Genomic DNA, 26,326 nt, shown 5'->3' with positions numbered 1-26,326 from the left:
GAAAGGGTCTTCCTCTTCCTCTAAGTAGCCTATAATACCAACTAAGGTTTATCGCTTAAGATGCATTAAAGCTTATCTTATAAAAGAAAGCACACACTATGAAAATTTATCATAGTGACGCCGACATGAGTCGTCCATATTGCAACAGAAATCGTGTTCATTTTTCGTGGGCTCCTACTCTAAATTCGAGGATTTGCCATAAGTGCAGCGTTCTCCAGAGCGCCACCTATGTGAAAACTCTACCTGTGAACACACATCAATGGAACGACTTCAGAACACGTTAAAGCCATACGATGTCGCTTATTCAAGTGTTCTAAGCAACTAGAAAAGAACGCACTTGCATATATCTCTAAAGGTGGCATTATGTTGTTAGACATCCATTCCTTTCTTAACAAACATTTAGCACACTACAACAATGGTCTGAATATTTAGATAATAGTAGAAAAACAAACATAATAATTGCTATTCCTGTGTAGTTGACGACGCTCAGCAAATGTGAGGCAGTATACTGTGCCATACTCTGCGCAAGTATGATATAAACTCTGCTCGGTCAACGGATTCTTTTCCTTTTCTGTTCATTGTATTTACAAAAGGTTGGAGTACAGCTCGCAGCGAATAGCCGTAAACATAACGAAGGTGCCTTGCAGTTCATTATTGTAGTGTTAACACTAAAAGGTGTCACAGCGGAGTTCAATAAGCGAATTGAAAATCATGTTGTTATTAAAATAAAAAAAACTGAATCTTCAGAAATTTTAAAGCTGAATAAAGGGCTCACGAGAACAAGACCCTCTACCTTACCGTTAACACTGTAAACCACCACAGCCCGCTGCCATGGCCCTGTGGCTATGACATTTCGCTGCTGACAATGAGTTCGTAGGTTCGAATCCCAACCGCAGAAACATACATTCCGACAGGAGTCGCATACTGTGCTTTGGTTTCACGTTAACAAAACTCGATGTGGACAGAACTGATCCGGAGCTTCACACTGCTGCGTTTGTCATGGCCCATAAGTTGCTTTCGGTGGTGAGACCTTACAATCTGTTTTATTTAAAACACAACAGTTGCAACTGCCTTGCACGGACAGCAAATGCGGGCTATAACACTTGTTGTATCGTATTGGGAAGCATACGCACAGCTGTCCCATTTGCTGAGGCATTAGGGACAACAGTATCGAACCGATGGTGGGTTGAAACGCTCGTTACCGGACGTGTCACATATAGTTTCTGGACTTTCGCCGATACACTTGACCAGCGTTTCGAAACCTTCAATGCTCCAACAACCGCTTGCGCCAACTGGTCGCGGCTAGCACTGCGCCGTGTGCATACATATAGAAGGAAATGTAGTCCTCCCCTGATGGTTTGCGCCAGTTTAACGAATGCTTACTGTGCCTGCAAAGTCGATGAGAGCACGATTCGGCCTATTCTTCAGCTTAGTCCAACTTAGTCACAACATTCAATTTAGTGATAAAATTAGGTTTTCGTCGGTGCGCTCCCCAACTTCAGAAGAAAATCAAGTGTAACTTGTGGACCGCGACTGCCTGAATCTTGTTCAGAAATGGCGCAATTACAGCGTTCTCGAGTAATTGGCGCGTAAAATGCCGATAAAGCGGCTGCACCATGCATGCGCTCTTCGTCAGACACGAGGGACTTCCCAGTTAACATTTGTGCTTCCTAGGAAATGATTCACTGCTGCAAAAGTGCTCCACGCAGTATACGGAATAAAAATGGCTGAATTCAACTCTTCGCGTTAGTTGGCCGAACTTAGTCTGGCAGTCTTGCGCTATAGCATGCCAGGCATCACCCAAGCTTCACGCACAATGTGACTGACTTGGTCATGGTAAAGCAACAGCACGAGAAATAGGCACAGTTTGCGGAAACACAACAAAGGGCTGACTGCGATTTGACGATTTCATTACGGATACTGCAATTAAGTAACTTCAGAGTCCTCTAACTTCGCTAATTTTCTTGTTTGTTTTTCTTGCTTGCTTAACTTTGTTTTGACGGTGTATTCAGAGCCGTTAAAGGAATCTGGCGTCACTTAGTATTCAGCGTCACTTGGTTGTCAGCCCTGGGTCCTGCCGCCTTAATATGTGTGCCGTTTTCGTCCTGTTGCGTCGTCGCAGTGAAGTGATCAAATGTTAGTGGCCCGCCAAAACACTACAGAGGAAACAGTTGCGCTTTCATGAGCTGGAAACACCAGACGTCAACCATGTTGCTCCCTTACGATATAGGGAAATCAAAGGTCTTATCCAGACCACGCGAATGTCATATTTCGCAACTCCCCACAGAAAAATCTCTGGTCGGCATTGCAAAACGAGGTCTTCATACTGTACATTTAGGATTACAGTTATACAAGCTTTAGTTACATCCCTTTCCCATTTGTTAGGCTGTACGGCTACCCGTTATAATGAAATACCAAAGATTTCACCTCAAAGTTCGCGGTGGAACGCTTACAAATGACGTTTAGAAGCGACGAACACTACTTCGACAGTAGTCTCGGTAAAACCTTACCTGCAGATCGTGGTGCCTGCCGTCAGCGTCGCTTCTCTCGCAGGAACGCCGGTGCTGTAGCGGGCATCTCCGCAGCCGGCAACGTCCCCTGTCTGGCACTTGGGTACCGGTCTCCAGCGGCTCTGAAACACACGAAAGAAAAGTGAGGCACCAAATCACTTTTTTTCTCTTCTTTCCACAGCGGGACATGTTCTTGTTTTTTTTTAACAGCTGCATGCGTCACGACGTTGGACGAGAACGAGGAGGTGGGAAAACTAAAAAAGACTATCCCTCCAACGCTGAAGTTTTCCCACTTTTTGTTTCCACTGGTTCCACGCCACCAGTCAATGCGCGCGGGACTTCCTATACACGCACGCATTCGCATAGCCGGCGTGTCGCGTTTAGTGGTGCGGCCCACCTCCTCCCCCTCCTCCTTTTCCTCCTCCTCCCTATCTTCATCGGGAAACGGCACTCACGCGACGACGACGCGACGGTGCTTTTAGCGGCGCGACGCCATCGAGCTTCGCGTTTACGGTTCCTGTAGAACTCGCAAAACTTGGGTTGACGCGCGAACGGAGCCGACAGCACGCAGCCGTTCTCGGGATGCCCATTCCCTTTTCTTCCTTTCTTCTTTTATTATTTTGCGGGTCGAAAATTAGACTCTACTTCTGTGTGCACTTTACCCCAGGCTACCCGAAACTGTCTTCGTGCACTGTAGTAAGAAGCCGCTTTCAATTAGGGCTCCTGAAGACGGACGGTCAAGCATCTGCAGTGGCTGATTGCTGTGCCTGGTTTCTATCACGTCCCTTTCCTCGTTACTTTCGGGAAAGAAAGGCAGCTTCTCCCAAACGAGACGTTGAATGAAAAAAGCAGGAATCTATTCAGCGAAACGATGTCGCTGGAATTTTTTTTTTACAAATGTCAATGTGCGTTTTTGCTGCGGAGGATGCACGCTTGACGAATATTTCTTCATCGCTATCTCGTTTACATAATCAGCCTTTTTATTTTGTACATCATTTCTAACTCACTCTCGATATACGATAATGGTGATAACTGCTAGCGATCACGAACGAGAAGCGTCTCCACTTACTACCGATGCTTTCCTTTGTCTGGAATACCAGCTCTCGAAGGCGTGTAGTTAAGGTTACGGTAAATGCACCGATCTGTAATTGGAAATCAATCATTTTCTCTTTATTTGTAGCAAAATAGTATTTACTGATGGTCGTTTGGCATTACGCTGTAGGACCTTTACGTTGCACAGCCATGCTGAGCTACCCGCAAGAGCGTGGCGAGTTACTGTGGACGGCAAAAAAGAAGAAAATAATAAGAAAAAATAAAAATAAGAGATCATACGAATTGCCAGTTCGTGTATTCCCGCATGCCTACTGCATAGTGTTGGCACTAAAAGTACATAACAGCAAACACATATAATAACTTGCTTTTTATTATGACGGAAGCTCGTGCTCGCCCATAACTTTTTTTATGAAAACAGTGGTGCAGTTCAAGAGTCGCTTGCTACGCTGATAAAAGTGTTGTATCAAATGGTTGTGCGCTTGAAAGTGTGATTCAGCACTACAGTATCAATATGAATCTGAATCCTGAGTTCTAACTAAACGTAGCAAGTACGAAAATGGCGGCACAAAGTCAGCCGTACAGTACGCTTTGCAAAATCAAACAGGCCAAAAAAGCTCAAACAAAATGTCTATCAATAGGACATATTCATGAAACGCTGCATCAGAGCGATCGTTAGATAGCTACTGTCTCACCCGCAACATGCTTGCGAAATCAACCGCACTGTTCGTTTTGTAAAGCACCTGTTGTGATGTCCATGGATATTGTCGTAAAGCCATGACTTCACGTACAGCTTGGACGCATAAGAACGAGCCTATTGCCCAATAGGCCGCAATGCTCAGAAGTGCGCTAACAAGCCTTTTTCTTGGACGCCATGAGCGCTCGGGGGAGGCGCAGGCTATCTTCGCGTGGAGATAAAACGCGGTGGAAGGCAATACATTCGTTCGAGCAGGCGGGAAACGCACATCGCGTGCTTGTAGCAGCGTCGCATACATTTGTCCTTATTTCCCGGTATGGGCCTTGAAGATGGCCACGTTTTCACGCCATTTCAGAGCGCAAAAGCTAGGCACTGCAGTTCACGCAGTATGTCCTTCCGTTTGTTCGCATCGCATTGTTTTCCATAAACGAGGTGGTGACATGACCTTTCATGAAAAATGCTTCTTTTTTCCAGACGGCGCTTATTGGCTTATTGGCCCTGAAGGCGTTTATAAAATTGAGCGTAGAGGTTCGGCCTTGTGGGTGATATATACGCTGAAAAAATGTTCAGTGCAATAGAGCTTCCAGGAAAAAATGCTTGCGTGTGTCCCTACTGCCTTCGTCCCGGACCTGTGTGCTGCTCGAACGTTCTTGAACACGCGCTTAAAATTCATCGCCGCATTGTACTTCCGAACGTCCAATTAATGCTTTCGTAACTGGAACTTGATATGCAAGGCACTTAAAATGGAGCTCCTGTGCCTGTATTTTCATCTGAGGAGGTCCATAGAATTTCCAATAATTTCTCATGCTTACCAGGCAATTTGTGCTGAAATATTTGGAATTGCTGCGACTAGTCCGGATTGCTCCCTTAGAGCCGTAAAAACTCACGGAATCATGAAAACGCGTGCGGAAACTTTTTTTTTTATAAGTTACGCTCAACAACTACCACATGTAAGAGCTTCTGCAGTGCAGTATGTAACTAAAAATTACCATGACATGTAATTTTACCACCCAGATTGCGAGAGAAACAGGCATAGAAATGATGGTTTCAATTGATCGGTAGTGCTTACCTTAATACGGTACAAAAGTTTCCCCCGCACCACAGATAATTCCATGCAGCGTCATTCAACAAGTTACTTTACCTGCATTCAAGTTGCACGCTATGAACAAAAGAGGTCACGTTGTAAGAGTTGTTGGCTCTATTCGGACAGTTACTCACATTCTAAATAAGTATATGTATTCTCCCGCATGTGCACCATCTTGACCTAAAGGTTATAGACGTAGGACGTCTGACTCGGTGAAAGCATTGATTGAATATAGGTATGGTGATGTCTGACAGTTTGTGATAATAATATTCAAAATAACGAGCATCTACCTTTCTTGGAATAGTGAATACCAATAATATCCATGTTTGCACAATCTTCTATTCGCACCTATAAAAAACAAAAACTTTTGTCGTTGTGATTTTTGTTGCTGATTCGCTGATTTCGCGCAGAATATTGGACATGGTAAACTCATCGATACATCCGTATGTTTAAAGGACCCGCCACAACAAACCAACGAATATGACTGGCCCTGCGCTTAACTTTATGAGTGGAACGCCAGAGGATGCTTTTGCCTTGAGTGGAACTAAAGTTCGTTAGCCTTGAGAATTAAGCAATTGTTTACTTTTGTGCATCTTGTAACACAATAGATTACCAAGTAACACTGAAATCATATTGTGCGATTGCGAATGAGTAACTGAAGCCACTAGAGTTTTTGTCACACTTATAATTAATTGGACACGTCGCACATTCACTCGAAAAAGAAGTTCCTATCCGTTACTTCATTTTAACGTGACAGCAGCGTATAGGAGCCCATATCGCAAAAAACCTGGTGTCGGCATCGGCGTCCCACGTCGGCATCCGGCGTCGGTCGTCGCTTCGGTCAAGGAGATTTCGAACGAAATTCCGAACCACGCATACCAAACCACCAAAGTTGCTCATACGTTGTCTTTCATCTTTACAAAGTTATTCATCAGAATTTGGAGAACAGCAACCCACAAACAAATCTAAAGGAAAACAAAACTCCGCCAGCGCATCTCCTTTATGTTGGCTCTTCTCAGAGTGAAATATTAGAAGTGCGAAACAATAACAGGAGATGGACCCACGCCAGAAGCCACGTTTCTACCAGAAAGCTCGCCTTCGTGCACAGCGTTCGCAGCCAGCGCTTCCTGGTGAACATTTCGATTGCATAAGCTGCAGTTGCCGAGAAACATGAAAAGGAGTTAGGGTATTTGAACGCTTCCGCGTTCGACTATTAAAGGCGAAGCGTAAGCGTCCTCCAAATTTTTGATGCTGCTCATAGCTAGTAGCTAAATTTGAACAGGTAATAGCTGCGAACAAAATTTAGAACCGTTCGGAATCTGCAAGTATTCTTACAATTTCTGGGAGTATAGCAGGCGTCCGGAAAGGTGTTGGCTACTCTTATCTTATGTTACAGCGAATCTGTTAGTGAGACTATAGAAGCGCTCAAAATTGTAGCATGCGTGTTTTGCTGGTGTTCTTTGATAAATTACTGATGCACTGGGCTTAAATTTATAGGGACACTTTAGAAGTGATGTGCGTTCGATGATTTAAGTGCGCTAGCTAACTAGGCACTACATAAAAATTGGTAAGCGCTCGTTTTCTGCAAGTTAAGGGCGTTATACAACACGAGTAAATAGTTCTTCCAGTGGGCTGGGAGAAGCATGTATGGTATAGGGACTTTACCTTCAGAAAGGACAAGGAGTGTGCTGTACATGATGTGTACCGAAAGTATATAAAGTACGTAGCCTAATTATGTACCTTGATAATGATTGCAGAATGCTTATTTTCACCCCATCTTAATGCATTATAAGAAGCGTAGTTGGTTTTCCTCTTCTCGGCGAATAGAACGGGTCCCATATTTTATATTTGATTGAAATAGGGCATGCACCGCACAACTTTAAACTGTGTACCTCGATTTCAGTTTTCGTAGGGCATTTCTTACACAAACATCTTACAATTCGAATACAGAGGCTCCTAATTTGAAGTATTTAGTTTAATTACGGGCTTTGAAGATATTTGCCAAATACTCACATTTATCCGCTTTAGATGCGTGCTCTAAAGTGCTATGAAGCAATTATACGCAATGTTTCTCAGTGCTCTGTGAGAACTATACTTGATAGTTTGCTCACATTTGGTGCGAAACGTGGAGATTTCAGGTTGATCTGTATACAAAGTCCAAAGTGTACGGGTTACCAGGCGCTGCGCAGATAATTACTGAACACTTATTTTGTCCCTATTTGTAGGTGCTATCCGAACTGCGTGCAACGTTTCTTGGTGTCCTCAGTGAATCAAATATACCTATCAGAAACAGGGGCAAGTTTTGGGCTACGGACAGCAAAGTTTAGTATTTCGAATTATATTAAGTATTTGCTGACGCAAGCGCCTGAGAGCGTTTAGGCGTAGGAGAAGTATACTTGGCACCATGATTAAGTTTAGCTAAGGCATCATATGGCTGATTCACATGCAATGTTTATTATGTGTGGGCTAGTTGTGGCCTTTCGAAGCAACTTAGGAGGTACTGGAAAGCATCTACAAGCAGCGTAGAATGTTTTCCCACTGTCCTGAAAGAACTGAATGCTGCACCGAGTTAATATTTTTGTGAAAATAAGGGCCACATTATTGCTTATCTGAGCCCAAAATTTGAACAGTTTGCATTAATTACAACATAAGCCGTGGTATGGCACTTGCTGCAGTACTGAAAAGCGTATTATACATGTTTATACTCTTGTTCTCGCAGTCCAAAATGACGCCACATTTACACCTTGCACGGAATGGGAGTCATGTTACCTGTCACTTGCTGGTAATGTTTAAATTGTCTGGCGTAATCACAGGCGCTAAAATATTACTGGTGCGACTCTTCGAATGAAACATATTTCGCTGGAAGGGATGCGATTCTGGAAAGTCTCACAAGTCTGCAATGTTCTTCTTTTTTTTAAATTGGCGTGATAGAAAGGTGCTTCAGCAGCAATTCATACCGAACGAGGCTGTTATCAGAGTACGCCGACATTCCAACTCCGTTCCCACCCTTCTTTTTCAACCCGTTCTCACTCCCTATAGAGCTGCTGCGTCGTCATTAGCAAGATAAAGACCCAGCAGACAATGTTTTTTTCAATTTCAAGCTCCGCACGCTCGTAGTAATTACGGTTCATTTTCCCTTTCATATGCCGCATCACAGCTTTGGACTAATGCACCGACAGATCTAACATCATAACAGTCATTTATCAGTAACAAACAATCCTTCGTTCTTAGATGCTTGCCTCACTCAACCAATAAAAATGCAATATATTGGTCAGTGTCGCAAACACTTATTTGTTCTTTGAATTCACACGTTCTTACTTTAATACAGGAGCATACAACATAGAGACCTCCTTTACGACTCCTACGAGAGTTACAGGATCCCACCGTTATATAATATCTAATGTGTAACCCGTCGTACAATAAAGAATTTGTATAAACAATAAAATCAATTGTTTTGTTAGATATGGCTCATAGCACTTTCCTAACATACCTATGGTGAACCCGAATCGCGCGTTTCCATAGACCGATAAGCCAGGCACTCACACCAGGTAAAAATATATTCTGTGTAGCGCTCGAGGTGTGAACAGAACCACATAATGCTAACTTCCTACAAAGTTTGCTGCAGCATATACAGGGCGTAACAATTTCATAAAATGTTTATCCCCCATAATAATGATAGGTATAAATTGATTAAGCCCCACGTTCTCAATGTATGTGACTTAAGACATCTATGCTGCTCACTATGTTATTATTATTATTATTATTATCATTATTCGGTACAAGTTCTCCGTCTCTCAATTGTCTATTATTGCTGTATTGCTGTTCATCTAGCCCTTTTTTGTTCTTGTTTTTCCTTTCACCTGCACCCAGACGTAAATGTTGGTCCTAGGCAATTAAAATTGGTTGATTGATTATTTATTATACTATTGCTTTCAAATCTAGTTTCTATGTTCGCCTATTCAAGTTTTATTCTACACTTGATTGGGTTCTCGTCAACGAATCGGTCCATGGGTTTACCGAGATCGTACAGGATGGTGCACGAGACTGCATACCCCACTACGGATCTGTACATAACCATCACCATCGCTTCGCTTCTTCGGCGTGCTAGCTCGTGCTTTTGATGTAAAAGCGTCGAATAGAACCGTTGCTTCTTAATGTATTAATAAACAGGATCACGTGTTACACATTGAGTCATTAGAGAACAGCGCTTCTAACTAGCTGGTGTTCTTTTATATATATAATTTTTTATCCGATAACTTTGGAGTTGTTTTACATTTCTACATTTTTTGTTTTGCTTTCTCTGTGCACCAGTATACTCAGGCCTCAGTGTTGTTCCTTAGCCCGTTAAATGAATTATTGATTAATCGTGGTTTGGGACGTAAAGATATCGTGGTTTTGGGACGTAAAACACCAGAATTTAATTTCATTAAATGCAATAAAAATATTTGGCCGAAAACAAAGGGGCGACTTTCCAATGGCGTGTATCGATGACATTGTTAAGAAAACGGGAGGCTGCCAAAGATTTTAGAGTTATTCCGTGTAAAGGGCACTGGCAGGTACCTCTCTAGGAAGAATACAAACAAAACACCGCATCTTTCACACGTTTCAACGTATGCGAATACAACAGGCTACAACTATTCAGTAGGTAAAATTCTTGAACTTTTCTCCAGAATATGATGGACCGAGTTCTGGAACATCTCACTGCCTATTGCTGTAACACGTACATTGACGACATAATTGTGCATTATTGCACTAAAGAAGAGCAAGAGCTTCACCTATCACGGGCTCTGGACGCATTAAGCAAGTGATGTTGAAAATCGACGTAAACAAGCTTTTTTTTTCAGAAATCTGTTTTCTTTTTGTAACGGCCACACAAGAAGGCACAAAGGAGGAATCAATAAAAAAAATTCGTCTAATGAAGCCTTACAGCTTGCGCTCTTTGAGAGTACTTCTGCGTCTTGCAGGTCATTTTAGATCATTTATCGGACATATCGCGTCTAAAACCAGATGCTTGACCGCTCTGACACAGACGGTTTCTCTGGAGTGAGCAATGCGAGCGAGCCTACCACGAACTTGTCAAAGCAATTTCCAGTGACCTTAACTTAGTGCTGCAGGACTTCGGTAAACCATTTCAGTTCTGCACTGACGCATCACTAAGTGGCACGAAGGCAGTTTTATATGAGTGAGACCAATCTAAATCACCGAGCTGTCAACTAAATGCCATAGGATATTCCTCGTGGAGGTTCAGTAGGTCGGAAGATAAATATAACAGCACAAAAGAAAGGCCCCGTCAGTTGTAATGGCACTGAGATATTTTCGGAGCTACATTAAGGGTCGACATTTTAAGCTATTCACTGACAACCTCGTCGGTCTTGCTCAGCCAAAAGGAAGGATTGCAAGATGGGTCAGCAAGATACAGCAGTTCGCCTTTGATGCATGACACATGTGCCAGGAGATGCGCTTCTTGACGCTGATGCTTTGGCTAGGTTAGAGAATTCGAACACCAGCATAAATGAAGGAATGCGCATGGTGAGCAATTCGGAGGGTGCGGAGGAAATGACCCTGAAGGATGGAAGGTTGCTGGCACCGGAGATCATGTCGCCTGAATATTTTGCGTCTTTGTGATGACAGCCCTCCATCTGGAGGGCACGACGGTTATCTGGAAACCCGTATGAAGCTTAAAGAAGGCTTTATATGAGAAAACACGAAGAAAAATGTGCATAACTATCTAAAGACGTGCCCCCAAATGCTAAGTGAGAAAAGCTAAGTGCCGTGTAAGAGCAAAACAGATGGCTATTTCTGTGTATTTGGACAAGCCATTTGAAGTATTCCACCTGGATTTTGCGGACTCAGAAAGAATGGAGAGGGAGTGTGGAAAACACAAGGTTTTCTTGCTACAGTTGATGAATACGCCGTAATGGCTACCGCAAATCGAGCAAACAGCAAAAGAGCATGTGAATTCGGTTACCTACCCCAAGCAGCGAGATATGTTCAAGCAAACAACAGTTATAGTCTCCGAAAATGACCAGCGTTTCGGAGCTAAGAATTAAAAATTTGAGAAAAAAAAAAAGGAGACGAAGAAAGGTCGCACAGTCTGTACACTTAATCGTAGCATGAAGCATGTCAAATTTTTTCTATAGTGGCATGTGGTGCTGGTGCTAAGGCAGCAACTAAAAAAATATATCCAAGTTCCCTGCGCATATCTGGCTTGTCTTTCTGCATCAATACATTTGCATCAATACATGAACTTCAGAGTAACACCAATGACATATACAAGTGCATACATGAAATATGTTTGACTGATGTAGCCTGCAAAAAACTTGATGGCTTCTTTTGCATTGTTGCAGCTTCCACACATCCACGGGAGTTTATTTTCGAAGTATAAAAAATTAAACACATCGTACTAGTTAATCGGTGTTGACCGGCGACAGTTTCGCTGTGAGCATACCCTGGGCGCCAGGTATTCGAAGACATAGTGACGACATCATAGATAGCAACAATTTTTCAGGCAAGACAAAAATGATTCTCTCAAGTTTCTTACATTGCACTTTATTTTACGGCTGCTTTTCAAGATTATTGATTAAAATCGTCTTCTGCCTGAATTGTTGACTGAATCCTGCATGCTTGGATCAGATACTGAGTGTTGCTGTTGGATCGTGCTTGAAGTAGGTAAAGGCAAGGCGCAGAAGACCAGGACTTAGGAAGAAGAACACGTCTTCTGCGCCTTCCCTTTACCTATTTCAAGCATGAACCAACTAGCCCAAGCAAGAGTTTTACTTGAGCATGTTGGATCGTGCTTCCGTGATAGCAGCACTTAATCGAATTTCAAGCATTGTGTGACTGCTATAGTGAATCTAGCTCTCAGTGATGCTGCCCATACATGGCAGCGCAGCAGGTTTATGCTGAATACTAGTACGCTGCATGGAGGGTGACGCGGCCGCAGAAGTTCACAGCCAGCCACACTTGGATCACGAAGGCCCTGTGGAAGCAAGCACTTACATTACTTAGGCGTGGCACCTAATGAGGTAATACAAAGAAAAAAAAATAGCTGTTTTTGACTCTGCCACCTGCAGCTGCTGCGCAATGGCAATATTTGGCTTTTCACGGTTGTCACTCATCGTGGCCGCCAGCTGCTGGGGAAATTGAACTGCCTGAATGGCGTCTGACCACTGGCGCCACTTGTTTCTCTTCGTCACTCGTGATATTCGATGATAGACTGTTTCCATAAAAAAAGAGAAAAGGGTTATGGAGGCATTTGACAAGGGGACGATGTCGAAGTCGCTGTGGTCCGCATGTTAGGCGATTAGGACAGCGAATACGGCTTCATCTGCTGTGTCGGACTGGAATCCGATAAAGCAGAATAAATGCGTTAGAACAGATGGTTGGGATGTCTTTATTTTATTTTATTTTTTATTTACAATACTGCAAACTCTCTTGAGTCCAGTCAGGAGTGAGCACATACATAGACATTCCCAACAAAGATAGGGAAAGAGTAGAAAAAATGCATAATTCAGACATAGCTCTCAATCTTGCGAAGAACACTTCAACATTAGGGCTGTCGACAATGTCCCTCCGTAACAGATTCCAGGCTGCTATAGTGATGGGGAAAAGTGAAAACTTGAAGGTATCAATATTTGTACGATACTGTTCGAGCTGTTTGCCATTATTGCAACGAGTGTTGGCGCGAGACACAGGGGTTATGTAGGGAGACAAATCAATTGGCAAAGAATCATGATACATGAGATACAAGAGCTTCAACTTTGATTCGGCCCGCCTAGACTGCAGGGACTCGCAAGACCAAGAAAACTAATCATTTCTGTAACACTGGCAGTTCTGCTGCACCTATTACAAATGAATCTTGTAGCCATCAGCTGTATCTTCTATAACTTGGTAATATTATGTTTCGTATGCGGGTCCCACATGGTTGATGCATACTCTAAACTGGGCTTAACAAGGGTTTTATAAGCCGTCAGCTTAACTTGGAGCGGCGCGTGGCAAAGCTTGCGTCGGATGGCTCGTAGGGCTCGGAGGACGGTACTGTATAGGTCATCTATGTGGTCGTTCCAACTTAGCGTTTCGCGTGATTGTTACTCCGAGATTGCTTTTTGTATAAAAAGGATGATACGATGAAGTTAGATTAAGTTAGGCGCCTAGACAGATGTAATGAGGATGGTAATGTCAATGGCAATTCGAAGCCGTCTTCTCGAACCTCTCGATCACCCGGAATAAAATGCAGGATGCAACAAAACATTGGCGTCTTCTAAACAGTAAAGTCTATTATTTGCGAATAGAGGAGGGTCACAATGCTAAAACCAAGTGATAGTTATAAAGCCAGATGTAGCGCCGATTGCCGAGAATATGAGCTAGCTCTTTTCTCACAGTTAAGAAGAATGCACTACCTAAATATTTATGTGGACTACCCAGCCCGTGCAAAAAAAAGAAAAAGCAATGTTCACGAACTGTTAAGAGATCTTGTGTTGAGACAGGGATGCTTGTATATCAGCGGTTGCCGCACATCGAGTCAACACGCCGGTGCGTGAATGTTACCGTCATGAGACGGGATGTGGTATTAAACCAAATATACTATTCAGGTCTTTACTTAAGCTTTAACAATGGGTTTAGGAAAATTCAGAGGAAGCTACTCATCTAAACTGCCGCTCGACATGTTCCAGGAGCGCCATGATTTTGCGAGCTTCGTTATAACCCAGTCAATTAGTACGTTCTCCTTATGATTTCATATCTCGAGATCTCCGCAGCCTCTTTCAGCAGTGTTTTTCAACAATGTGCAAAATCATATCGCAGTAAGTGCAGCCTCTGAGATTTGGTCTTGAGTATAGTACGTTTACACATAGCGCTGTGTGTATCTCTATGCGTCTTCTTTTGTCCCGTCTTTTAATCGCGCTACCGTACACCCCTTGAATATACAAGCCATACTGACTGCAAGAAACTTCAAGAGGCCATCAAGCAAGTAAATGAATCTCGATTGCTGTATTACAATTTACAAACTGCAAATATGTTATTTTCAACTAGAGTAGAAGTTTTTTAAAAGAATGCGAAGATTGGCTGGTTGGTTGAGCAGCATTGGGAGAAAAACAGCGCAACAACGGCACCTGTTGTTTCCTTTTTCATTGTTTCTGTTACGGCGTGTTTTTTTTTTTCTCAGAATGTCGAAGTTTTATATGCCACAAGAGAGGTAACGTGAGGCAATCTTAGACACCACCTTGTAGTTTTTGTGGCAACCGTCAGTGGCTGCACCACTTCCACGGGAGTGTATGTAGCTGAGGACGAATTACGGCGAGTACCTTTCACAAAATAGGGTTTTGTTCGCGAATATGGCGATAGTTCAGTGTCGTATCTGTTATAGCTTTATTTTTTTCAGTACAAAGTAAGAAAATTCACGAGTTCCAAAATGATTTTTTGATCCAGGCCTAAATGGCATAAAGCAAGAAGGGCATGAAATTCTGCGTGTTAGCATTCATTCATTGGGAGATGCTTAATCGCGCCGAATTTCTACTTATAAAAATTTTTTCAGAGGTTTCTTAAAAGTGCATTCGCTTTTTGAAATCCCTAGAAGTGCCCGGTACTCACAAACAAACACAAAAAACAAACAAACGAATAAATGAACAATAAATAAATAAATAAATAAATAAATAAATAAATAAATAAATAAATAAATAAATAAATCTTTCATTTTGTCAGAAATAGAGAAAATAAATGCCCAACGAAAAATTACAAGTCTGAGGCAACTTTATGCATTTACTCGAGTGAACACGAGAATCAATTTTACATTACACCTGTAGAAGATGCACAAATTAATAAAGGAAAGGTGGCTCAGCATTGTCGTGCATAACCTTTTCTCTGCGGCGACGTGAAGCCGGCGATCAAAGTAGGGAATATGACTATGGAGACTGGCTTAGTGAGTCTGACAACAATAAGTTTAGCATACAAGGACGATGTTTCTTTGCTGTGTACGCCTATTATTATGCGCGCAATAATGTTTGAAATCTCCTATACTTATCGAGTAGTCTTCGTCTTTCTATTTTTATTCGATTCGACAATGGTAGTCGAAATTTATGAATATTTCTAAAGGATGAATAAAAGAGATAGTTGCTTACTAACAATTACAGTTACTATGTACAAAGTTCAGGGAGGAAGAGCTGTGGAAGGAATGGCCGTACGCTCGCTTTTTACTGAGTTTGGTGTCAAGGACTTGGTTACGTAACAAAGGCACTGGTAACGGAACACGCACGCTGTATGAACAAAACTTCGCCATCACTTCCGATTAAATAATTGAAGATGCGCGGTTCTTATTTCTTCCAAATGGTTTTTGTTCAGCTTTAACTGAAATAATATATTTTCAAAACTAAAAAGATTTACTGGATTTCACATCACTTACATCGCTAAAAGAATGCGCATTGACGCAATATCTGCAAATTTTCTATATTGACAGGAATTATTACGTAACTCTATACTTTTTTTATTTTGACTGAACCCGATTGAAGTGTTCTTGTAATTCTCTTGACTATATAAGAGGCACTTCCTCGGTTTGTTTGTCCGTTTCACCGAAGTGAAAAACAATGTTTTCTCGCCATATAGCTTTCTCTAAATACGTACTCATGAGTTAATCTTGCAATGGGAGAATATAGGGCATTTGATCCAATATTAGAGGCCATTTTTTTTAACATTCTCGTTGGACCTGAAAATTCCACTACTCAAACACACTACGTATTTTTATAGTTTAATCAAGTCGATAGTTCAGCGCCTTTCCCGTTTTTGTCTTCCTTTTCGCACTGCGTAATATTGCGCTGCAGTTTTAAGTACGGATTACATCACTCCCAGAAGTCGGTTATTTCAAAGTGCATATTTTATATAGAAACGCAAACGAGTGCAAATAGTCATCAAAAATGAGGCCAACCTTTCTTTGCATTCTCACTTCTATTCATTATCAGAGTAATCATCTGACCTGGCTACTTGGCATGTCAAAAAAAAAAAGGATGCAAGCAATAATCACGTACAGAGCAAGAGGCTAAATAGTTCTTGAAGAGAAACGTATGCTTGCTGTGTTGGTTATCCATACTTGAAACTGCAGCGCGAAATTACACAATGCGAAAATAAATACGGGACGTTCAGTCCCCCCTACGAGTACATCTCTTTCTTTTCGTATTGTGCAACCTCGCGCTGTAGTTTTAAGCCATGAGTTCTGCTTTGGTTCTATGCAGGTCAATGGTTACCAAAACTGGCGGCAATGTCTACTCGGCGACACTATCATGTAAGAATATGATTTTTGTTTTTTGTCGGTTTTGTCGATTTGATTAAGGTTTATTTTACTGTACAAATAAGAAATAAACCAGTTTTAACACTTCTACGTTATAACTGCTGACCGAAACTAAGATGTTTGTGTCTTTATTGTTTACTCAACTGTCTCAGAAACTATAGTTTATGGAGTCAAGCTGAATTTACCTACTTAGCTAACACCCTTTTAATTTTTGCAAATGATGCGAAGGGTTCTGGCGTAAAGCTGTGTTTTTTGTTTAGTTATATGACCTATCGTGCATATATATGCTGCATATTCACAATAGTTCTGCATGATGTAAGTAAAAGAGGGTATGCATTGGTACTTTTTACGAGAGTTCAGAAGACAATACACCTGAATAATTACACAACAATGATTTAAACTGGTTTGGTTTGTTGGTGAATTTTAATTCGATGAATAAAACAGACTGGTCTTCTACATAGCATGAAAACATGAAAAAGCCGTTGCTGAGCACTAAGACACCACTGTAGTTTTTCTACGTTACCACCACTTCGTGGTAATAACAAGAGACATCGCAACTCTTTTAGCAGTCAGCAACTGTGAAGGCAAAAATAAACAAAAAAGGCATCCTGCACTAAAATACAGAAGTGCATACGGAATAAATACAGAATCTTGGATTTTAATGCTGAAACGCTTCGTTGACAAACGTAATTTCTTGCGGTAACGCATTGATTGGAACTGAATTTGAATAATCAACGTAGTACTTTTGAAAACGACGGTTTCTGAAAGGGAAGCAATAGGCACGTTCGTATGATGTTTGTGCGCCTCTCTAATGAATTAAGTGAGAACGAAAAATTCTAGTCACTCAACATACTCAAGCAAGCTTCGCCAATTTTTACAAGCAGTGCAGGATAACTGTTCGAGGCAGGCACGTACCCAGGGGGGGGCCCGGGGGGGCCCGGGCCCCCCCCGAAATCAAGTGGCATACCCCCCCCCCCCAACCCACGCCACCACTCCTCACACATTCCTAAAGCGCCGCCAGATCAATGTTGAGACTTGGCAGCTATTAATCGGTCAGCATTATGCTGCCTTTTTCACTCCTTTTAGATGGCGGTAGTTATCGGCATCTCTTGTAATGTGAAGGACAGTTTTCTCATAGATTCCGCACCCGTGCGATTAACTCGTGATGCGTTCAGTTGTCACCATCTATTTAACCGCCCCGCGCATAGCTGTTGCTTTTGTTAGTTCAACCTTCTTTGTTTAGGCTGATACTGGGACTAGGAAAGGGATGCGGCTGTTACTGAGCTGGTGTGTACTCTCGTGGAACGAGTTGCGGCTGGAGAAAACGCCAATTTCGTTTAACTTTTCCCTTTGCTTCATTATTTCCTCGAGTTACGGCTCGCCGCGAGGCTGGCAGATGCCCGCAACCATATACACGTGATATGGGTTAGATAAGGTGGGAAATAAAATAATGTGAAAGTGCGTCCATCATGAAACCCTGCAATAACCCTTAAAACCATAAGCAAGATGACTGTCGCCCGTTACCGCGTCTGTTTTTCCCTAATTGTATAACACTTTTCGTGCAAAATTGGCAACTGGAAACAAAAATCCCAAGGAGTCGAGAAATTGAGCGTTCTACTAAGGGAGAGAGCCAAGGCAACAACCAAACTGCAAGGAAAAGCGAATAATAAAAAAAAGTTAACCGTTGTTAATGAGAATATTTATGGATCAACATCTTTTTATTTAAGAAGGAAGTAGAGAAAACGCTGCCGGAAGTGGAGAACAATTACTTGCTTTGAATGACGCTTCTACAGTCATCGGTTGAACCGCTTCACGTAGCCACTTCTCTGCTGTGCTTATGTGGGTGTTTTTCTTACCTTTCGCAGTGAGCGCAGTACATCTAGAATCGCAGAGTCCTGCGCTCTACGCGGTTGCGTGGGACTGGCGGCCGCACAGCGTTACGCAATTCGCGGAACTGTCAAAACTGATCAACAAGGCGAAAATAACTGATATACGAAACTATTACATGAGAAAGACTGAAGAAGCCGTAAAAAATGAACGCAGCCTGAAATCAGTAAAAACGAAACCTGGCTTGGGACAAACCATGCCTAAAACCATACACTAACCATACAAAAAAACAACCATACAAACCATACACTAAAAGATAATATCGTCAGCAATCTCGAAGATATAGTAAAAGCAGCGAAAAAGTTCTAAGCTGACCTGTATACAGTACTCAGAGGAGTCAGGATACGTCACTTAGAAACAGTAATGAACAGGGTACAGAAACTCTCCTATAACTAGCGATGAGGTCACAAGGGCCCTGCAAGAAATGAAACGATGAAGAGTGGGAGGAGAAGGTGGAATAACAGTCGATTTAATCAAAGATGGAGGAGACATAATGCTTGGAAAACTGGCGGCTCTTTATACGAAATGTCTAATCGACTGCAAGGGTACCAGAAAACTGGAAGGATGCAGACATTATACTAATCCAAAAAAAGGAGACGTTAAAGAATTGAAAAATTATGGGACCATTGGCTTGCTCCCAGTATTATATAAAGTATTTACCAAAATGATCTCCAGTAGAATAAGGGCAACACTGGATTTTGTCAACCAAGGGAACAGGCTGGCTTCAGGAAGAGATACTTTAGAATGGATCACATTCATGTCATCACTCAGGTTATCGCGAAATCCGCAGAGTACAATAAGCCTTTCTACGCGGCTTATATAGATTACGAAAAGGCATTTGATTCAGTAGAGATAGCAGCAGTCATAGAGACACTACGTAATCAAGGAGTACAGCACGCTACCGTAAAAAGCTTGGAAAATATTGCTACATGCGTGGGGTATTTGTTTGCTTGAACGAGGCGCGGGGGCGCCATCACTCCAGAAAAGAGGAGGAAAAACGAACTGGGCTCGCGCTGTCAATCTAACCGGTCAGCGCTGCAACCGTTGTTGTAAATATAATCTGTAAATAGTTTCTCGTCTTACTGACTTTTCCTTCGCGTAAGAATATCTACGGAGGTTCTACAGCTACCTTAATTCTACACAAGAAAAGCAGGGAGATACCTATAGAGAAAGGGGTCGTACAGGGAGACACAATTTCTCCGAAGCTATTAACTGCGTGCTTAGAAGAATTTAAGCTATTAAACTAAAAAGGCTTAGGAGTAAAGATCTACGGCAGATATCTCAGCAACCTTCGGTTTGCCGATGACATTGTTCTATTCAACAACAGTGCAGACGAGTTACAACAAATGATTGGAGACCTTAACTGAGAGAGTGTAAGAGTGGGGTTAAATAATAATATGCAGGAGGTGAAGATAATGATAAATAGTCGGGCAAAGGAACAAGACATCAGGATCGCTAATCGGCCACTAGAGACTGTGAAGGAGTTCGTTTACCTAGGTCAATTAATCACAGGGAACCCTGATCATGAGAAGGAAATTCACGGAAGAATAAAAATAGGTTGGATCGCATACGGCAGACATTGCCAGCTCCTGACTGGAAGCTTACCATTATTATTGAAAACTAAGGTGTGCACTCGGTGTATTTTGCCAGTGCTGACATATGGGGCAGAGACTTGAGATCAAGTTAAGAACCGCGCAAAGAGCGATCGAACGAAGATTGCTAGGCATAACGTTAAGAGAGAGAAAGAGCGGTTTGAATCAGAGAGCGAACGGGTATAGACGATATTCTAATTGACCTCAAGAGGAAAAAATGTAGCTGGGCAGGTCATGTAATACGCCGGTTAGATAACCGCTGGACCATTTTGGTTGCAGAATGGGTACCAAGAGAAGGGAAGCGCAGTAGAAGACGTCAGAAAACTATAGATGGTGCGATGAAATTAGGAAATTCGCGGATACTAGTTGGAATCGGTTGACGGTAGGACAGGGGTAATCGGAGATCGCAGGGAGAGGCCTTCGTCCTGCAGTGGACATAAAACAGGCGGATGATGATGATGATGATGGAGGTGGTGGGCCCCCCCCGAAAAATAATCCTGGGTACGTGCCTGGTTCGAGGTCTAACAAAGTAGACTTATTAAAATTGGGCAAGAAGGCTTTTTCTACTCAGAATGTGAAGCAATGTGTTCCTCTAATATTTTTTCACTATATCAACAGTCAATAGAGTTTCTCTCTCTCTCTCTCTCTCTCTCTCTATATATATATATATATATATATATATATATATATATATATATATATATATATATATATATATATATTTTATACGGGTGAAGAAAGGAAACCGAGGGGCCCGCTTTTGCATTAGTCGTATCCCAAGACGCCAACAAACAAAGACACCAGGGACAGCATAAGGTCAATTCTACTTATTAATAGAATTAACAAAATCATAAATTAATGGAAATGAAAGAGCAAAATGAAAGGCAAAAATAAGTGATATTCGAAACTCTAACGTGAGAAAGACTGAAGAAGCCGTAAAAAATGGACACAGCCCGAAATAAGTGAGAAAGAAACTTGGCATAAGACAAACCAAGATATATGCACTGAAAGATAAACAGGGTAATGTTATCAGCAATCTCCAAGATATACTAAAGGAAGCGGAAGAATTCTATACTGACCTGTAAAATACCCAGAGGAGTCAGGATACCTCCATTATAAACAGTAATGAACAGGATACAGAGACTTCTCCTATTAACTAGCGATGAGGTCTAGCGATGAGGCCTTGGAAGACATGAAACGAGGAAGAGCGGCAGGAGAAGATGGAATAACAGCCGATTTATTCAAATATGTAGGAGACATACTGCTTGGAAAACTTGTGGGTCTTTATACGAAGTGTCTATTGACTGCAAGGGTCCCAGAAAACTGGAAGAATGAAAACATTATACTAATCCACAAAAAGGGAGACGTTAAAGAATTGAAAAATTATAGGCCCATTACCTTACTCCCAGTATTGTATATAGTATTTACAAAAATTATCTCAAAAAGAATAAGGGCAGCACTGGACTTTAGTCAACCAAGGGAACAGGCTGGCTTCAGGAAGGGATACTCTACAATGGATCACATCCATGACATTAATCAGGTTATCGAGAAATCCGCAGAGTACAATAAGCCTCTCTATATGGCTTTCATATATTGCGAAAATGCATTTGATTCAGTAGAAATAACAGCAGGCAATACGTAATCAAGGAGTACAGAACGCTTACGTAAATACCTTGGAAAATATCTACAGAGGTTCTACAGCTACCTTAATTCTGCACAAGAAAAGCAGGAAGATACCTATAAAGAAAGGGATCAGACAGGGAGACACAATCTCTCCATTGCTATTCACTGCATGCTTGGAAGAAGTATTCAAGCTATTAAACTTGGAAGGCTTAGGAGCAACGATCGACGGTGAATATCTCAGTAGCCTTCGTTTTGCCGATGACATTGTTCTATTCAGCTACAATGCAGACAAGTTGCAGCAAACGATTGAGGACCTTAAAAGAGAAAGTGTAAGAGTGGGGTTGAAAATTAATGTATAGAAGACAAGTATAATGATGAATAGCCGGGCAAAGGAACAAGAGTTCAGGATCGCCGGTCAGCCTCTAGAGTCTGTGAAGGAGTACGTTTACCTAGGTCAATTACCTACAGGGAACCCCGATCATGGAAAGGAAATTCATAGAAGAATAAAAATGGGTTGGATCGCATGCGTCAGATTTTGTCAGCTTCTGACTGACGTTTCTATGAGGCAACTCCCGCGATAAAAAAAAAAAATGTATTATAGAAAGTGAAAGTACCCAGCGATTGCTATTTATTTTTTAAGAAGGATAGAATGTATAGCTGAATGAAAATGTCGTTGTAGGATGGCAGCATTATGGTTTTCTTTTCAGGTCAAGCATGTAAACTAGAGAAAGAAAATATAAAGGAAGTCGTTAGCGCCGAACAAGCGTCCATCTCTCATATTTCACGAAACATTGCAACTGTATGGCTGCTTTTTGCTGCTGGGTTTGTTGCTCTAGCTTTTTGAAAACAACACTTGTTCTCAGCTAAACGAAAAGTTAAGCGTTCAAAATCAGTAAAATGAAAACAAAAAAATATTGTTGATTAAAGCAAAATCATTCAAATAAAGACTTCAACGAAAACGAAAGGTGTGTCTGGGCACCATGCTGTTTATTATCACGTTTCAGAGCATAATTATTGGTTCGAACGGTATAGATTCAGAGTTATAGCTTGACAAGGGTAAATCATTTGTTGTATATTGAAACATACATGTCACTTTTGCAGGTGCCCGCATACATTGCTTTGGATAGCCGCTCAAGTCAAACAGGAGTGGTTGCCCATAATACCATTGCAAGCAAGGTTCCTCGAAGCATTGCGTCAAGTGAGCCTAACACAAAACAAATCGCATGAAAATAGCAATATCAAGCAGAGAATTGGAATATACGATGTATCGGCATGTACATAATAAACAGTTTTCATACATGATGTAAGTCGTGCATGTTTTTTTTTTTTAAGCCTATCATCTTATGCAGATGTTCTTTGAAGCATTAGAAGCTTCGGAACCATCTCTACGAGATAGTTATGATGGATCTAGTGTGGTACAGTTATCCATGAACCACACATTGCATAGAGAGGGACTTCTCGTTCCTCCTAGATAACCATGGTTTCCAAAATATCGGCGGGGCCAGGATCACACTTCCAATAAAAATATAGTTTGTACAAGTAATTTACTGCCAGTGTGACTTTATTTTTTGTGTAGTGGTCCTCCGAACAGCGCAAACGTTGTCTAGTTTTGCAGCGTCAATTGTGGGTAACTGAAGTATAGAAATATAGAAATATGCTATAATGTTTTACAAACTTCGCCCTCAAGAAATAGTTTTTGTTTAATTTTTATAACGATGCAAATGGTGAGGTGGAGAACACGTAATACTACCGTGGCGCTAAGTAAGCTCTCATCACGGCATTCCGCATTCTTCTGAAAACGGGGAAACAAGCAAGCATAGAAACGTGAATATACCCCCAAAGTACGCAAAGCTGCACATCTGTCATAGAGTGACAAGCGATTCAAGTGACACAGATAAGTGACATAGAGCGACAAGTGATACGCAAGTGCACCACGTTTGATAGCTCTGATGTCAGGAATTCGACTCGCATGCCTGGAGCGGTGGGCTAACATTCCTGATAATCTTTCCTCCAGAAAAAAAAAAGAAAATTTGGGTGCTACCATTAAAGACTACAACTGAATGCGTTAACATGAATGAACTTACCTTACACTATACACCCGTGCTGCATTACACTGCTGTACTCGTGTAATACTGTTTACCGTGATTCTTGGCAAATGCAGGAAGTGGGCGATGCGTTCATTGAGCACACTCATCATGCATTACGTGCCATGCCTTCTTAACAGCTAACCGTACTAATTCTGGGGAAACGAATGTGTTCCAAGGCAGAAGTAATGAAAGTTGTGATCGATTTCCTTAACTAGGACTCTCTAGATGTAAAGTATTCAAGTATTCATGAGAACTACAGCGACAAATACTTAGAAGATGCCTCTCTACAAATATATATACATATATGTGTGTGCATATATCAAGTGGCTAAGTGACTGTGCATTGTTTTTTCGTGGCGACAAGCAAAGACGCTTGTTGTCAAGAATCATTACAGCTATGACACTGCTGGATTGGTGCCTTTAATTGGTTCCTAATATTTGCTCCGAGAGAGCGAAATTATCACGGCTGATCCGGCGCATCTGTACCTTTAATGTTATTGGTGCTAACCGGTGAGCTGGGCTATTAGAAATATTTGATGCTACCCACTTATAAACGAGCTAAAATGTAAAAAAATATATAAGAACTTTACAGTCTTGCACTGTGCGCCCTGAGAACTTAGGTTAGAGTCGGTATCATTCTGCAAGACAACCAAGGCTTTCCCTCATGACTGAGGATCGTAAAAACTCCTGAACCGATAATCATACAATCAAGCTCAAAAACGAGTAAATGATGATCAACACAAACTGATAAAGATAACGAAAATAGGGGTTTCTACAGAAACGAAAAGAACCGGAATGCACCATCAATTTTCGGACACAGAAGCGCCGTTTCAAAGCCACTCATCCACGTTCATTTCTCCCGAACAGCGGATAAGAGCTTTGGCAATCTACTCAGAGACTGTCTAAGGCACTGCCAGACCATCGCTTTGTCGTCTTCGACGCTCCGACCACCGCAGTCCACGAAAAGCTTCTCTGGGAACAACGGCTGAAGCCACCGGCATTGGACCTTCCTTCTCTGCCACTCGGCGAGTACCACACACACACATCAAAGTCATCGGAAAGAGCAGCCTCTCGAAATCACATGAGCACCCCATAAACAGGGGGTGTAAAGGAGACGTCGGACACAGAGCGGCGTGCGCACAAACACCGACAAAGATACACTGCGAAAGTTATGAGTGAAAAAGAGTGGAACAATGAATTAGGCCTACGGAAAGCAGACGCCCGATGGAAAGGGAACACGACGCGTCGCCGCCACAGCAGCGGCTACACGGGCTATACACACCTCTCGTCCTCCGGACCACTCGGAACGAGTAGCTCGCATACAAACACACGCACGCGTACACACAAGCTGCGACAATTGCGATGGGCGTTCTCGTACGAGAGACGCGCCCCCTTTCTCTCACAGTTCTTTTTTTTTTCCGGCGATAAGCACCAATCTCTTGTGTTCGACAAGAGCTGTAAAGCCTCCGCCAGGGACCGAAGCGTCAGACCCGTGGCTCGGACGAATAGTGTCAGAAAAAATAAAGAACAATAATCTAAAAGCGATGAAACAAAGAAAACGAAACGCTCAAACCCGTTGACCCTCACGGCGCTCGGCGCAGCAGGCATCGGAAAGCAGAATCCGCGAGTCCCGCAGTTTTATTTTTCCTCGGTCTCAGCTGCAACAACGCAGGCGCGCAGTCTCGAAATATCGAACGCCTCAAGCTTCCTTCATTTTTCTTTGTCTTGCTTAGCTCTGCGTATACCCCACCCTTCTATTGTCGGGGCTGTCACGAGTGTCTTGTTTGCGCAACAACGCGGGTGGGAGTTGGGGGGGTCTCTTTCTCGGTTGTGATATCTCGAGGCATCTGTCTTGCTATGACAGCAACTGTGACGACGCACGCACACAGGCGACAGCGAGGCTGTGACGGCGGCGGCGGCTGCGACGCAGAAGCGAATACACACGGCACGCCCACTTCCACCCCCCAGCAGGTAAGTCACTCGCTATCAATGTCGCCTTTGCTTCGAGATCACGACGGCACGACGCCTTGCTCCCGCTGACGCTAACACATTGCTCTCCAAACGCCGCCCGGGCACAAAGGCCGACACACACACCGCGGCGACATTCTTTCTAGAGTTCGCATGGCACGCAGCTCCTCGCGTACTTATTGTAACTTTTTTTTTTCAGAGTCAGCTCACTCGTTATTCCTGCATACGCGTGCATAGCTGTCCTAACTTTGTAAAAAGAGACCGCCTGCTGGGCCGGATTGAAAAGTTATGCTGCAGGTATTCCTGTTTGAAGCAAACTATTTTCAAACCTATTGTGTGTCTGACGTTTCTGAGTCGTGCCACAGCTGCGGGCCCCCACACTGCCAGCAGTGAGCCCTCTGACAATTTCGCTTCTGCAAGTTGTCGCTCAGCATGCCTTGTAGGGACTATACCTACCGAGCATCCACCGACGTGGCGCTTATTTTTCGAAACTTCCATCACCTTTTCTACATCATCTCAGAATGTATGAACAAATACAACGCAGACGACATCCC

General features: G+C 42.4%; 1 protein-coding gene and 2 long non-coding RNA genes across 4 annotated transcripts in view; 2 read left to right on the top strand and 1 right to left on the bottom strand.

Moving 5' to 3' along the window:
• The window catches only part of LOC139059095 (uncharacterized), a 36,387-nt gene extending 13,367 nt beyond the window's left edge, over window positions 1-23,020 (top strand). The window contains exons 2-4 of the long non-coding RNA XR_011513900.1: window positions 2,554-2,652; window positions 16,561-16,610; window positions 22,820-23,020. This is a non-coding gene — a long non-coding RNA (uncharacterized lncRNA). The remainder of the gene's footprint in view (window positions 1-2,553; window positions 2,653-16,560; window positions 16,611-22,819) is intronic.
• The window catches only part of LOC139059093 (uncharacterized), a 163,806-nt gene that overhangs the window by 17,047 nt on the left and 120,433 nt on the right, over window positions 1-26,326 (bottom strand). For both annotated transcript variants that reach the window (XR_011513895.1, XM_070536996.1), the window contains exon 2: window positions 2,511-2,632. Coding sequence is in view for 1 of the 2 variants with exons in the window: in XM_070536996.1 (XP_070393097.1) it covers window positions 2,511-2,632 (122 nt within the window). In the remaining variant the exon portion in view is untranslated. The remainder of the gene's footprint in view (window positions 1-2,510; window positions 2,633-26,326) is intronic.
• LOC139059099 (uncharacterized) overlaps window positions 25,481-26,326 on the top strand; it is a 49,471-nt gene continuing 48,625 nt past the window's right edge. The window contains exon 1 of the long non-coding RNA XR_011513905.1: window positions 25,481-25,775. This is a non-coding gene — a long non-coding RNA (uncharacterized lncRNA). The remainder of the gene's footprint in view (window positions 25,776-26,326) is intronic.

This window comes from Dermacentor albipictus, chromosome 4 (genome assembly GCF_038994185.2).
Source record: "Dermacentor albipictus isolate Rhodes 1998 colony chromosome 4, USDA_Dalb.pri_finalv2, whole genome shotgun sequence".
NCBI classification, from domain to species: domain Eukaryota; kingdom Metazoa; phylum Arthropoda; class Arachnida; order Ixodida; family Ixodidae; genus Dermacentor; species Dermacentor albipictus.
This window is presented reverse-complemented; position numbering and strand designations above follow the sequence as displayed.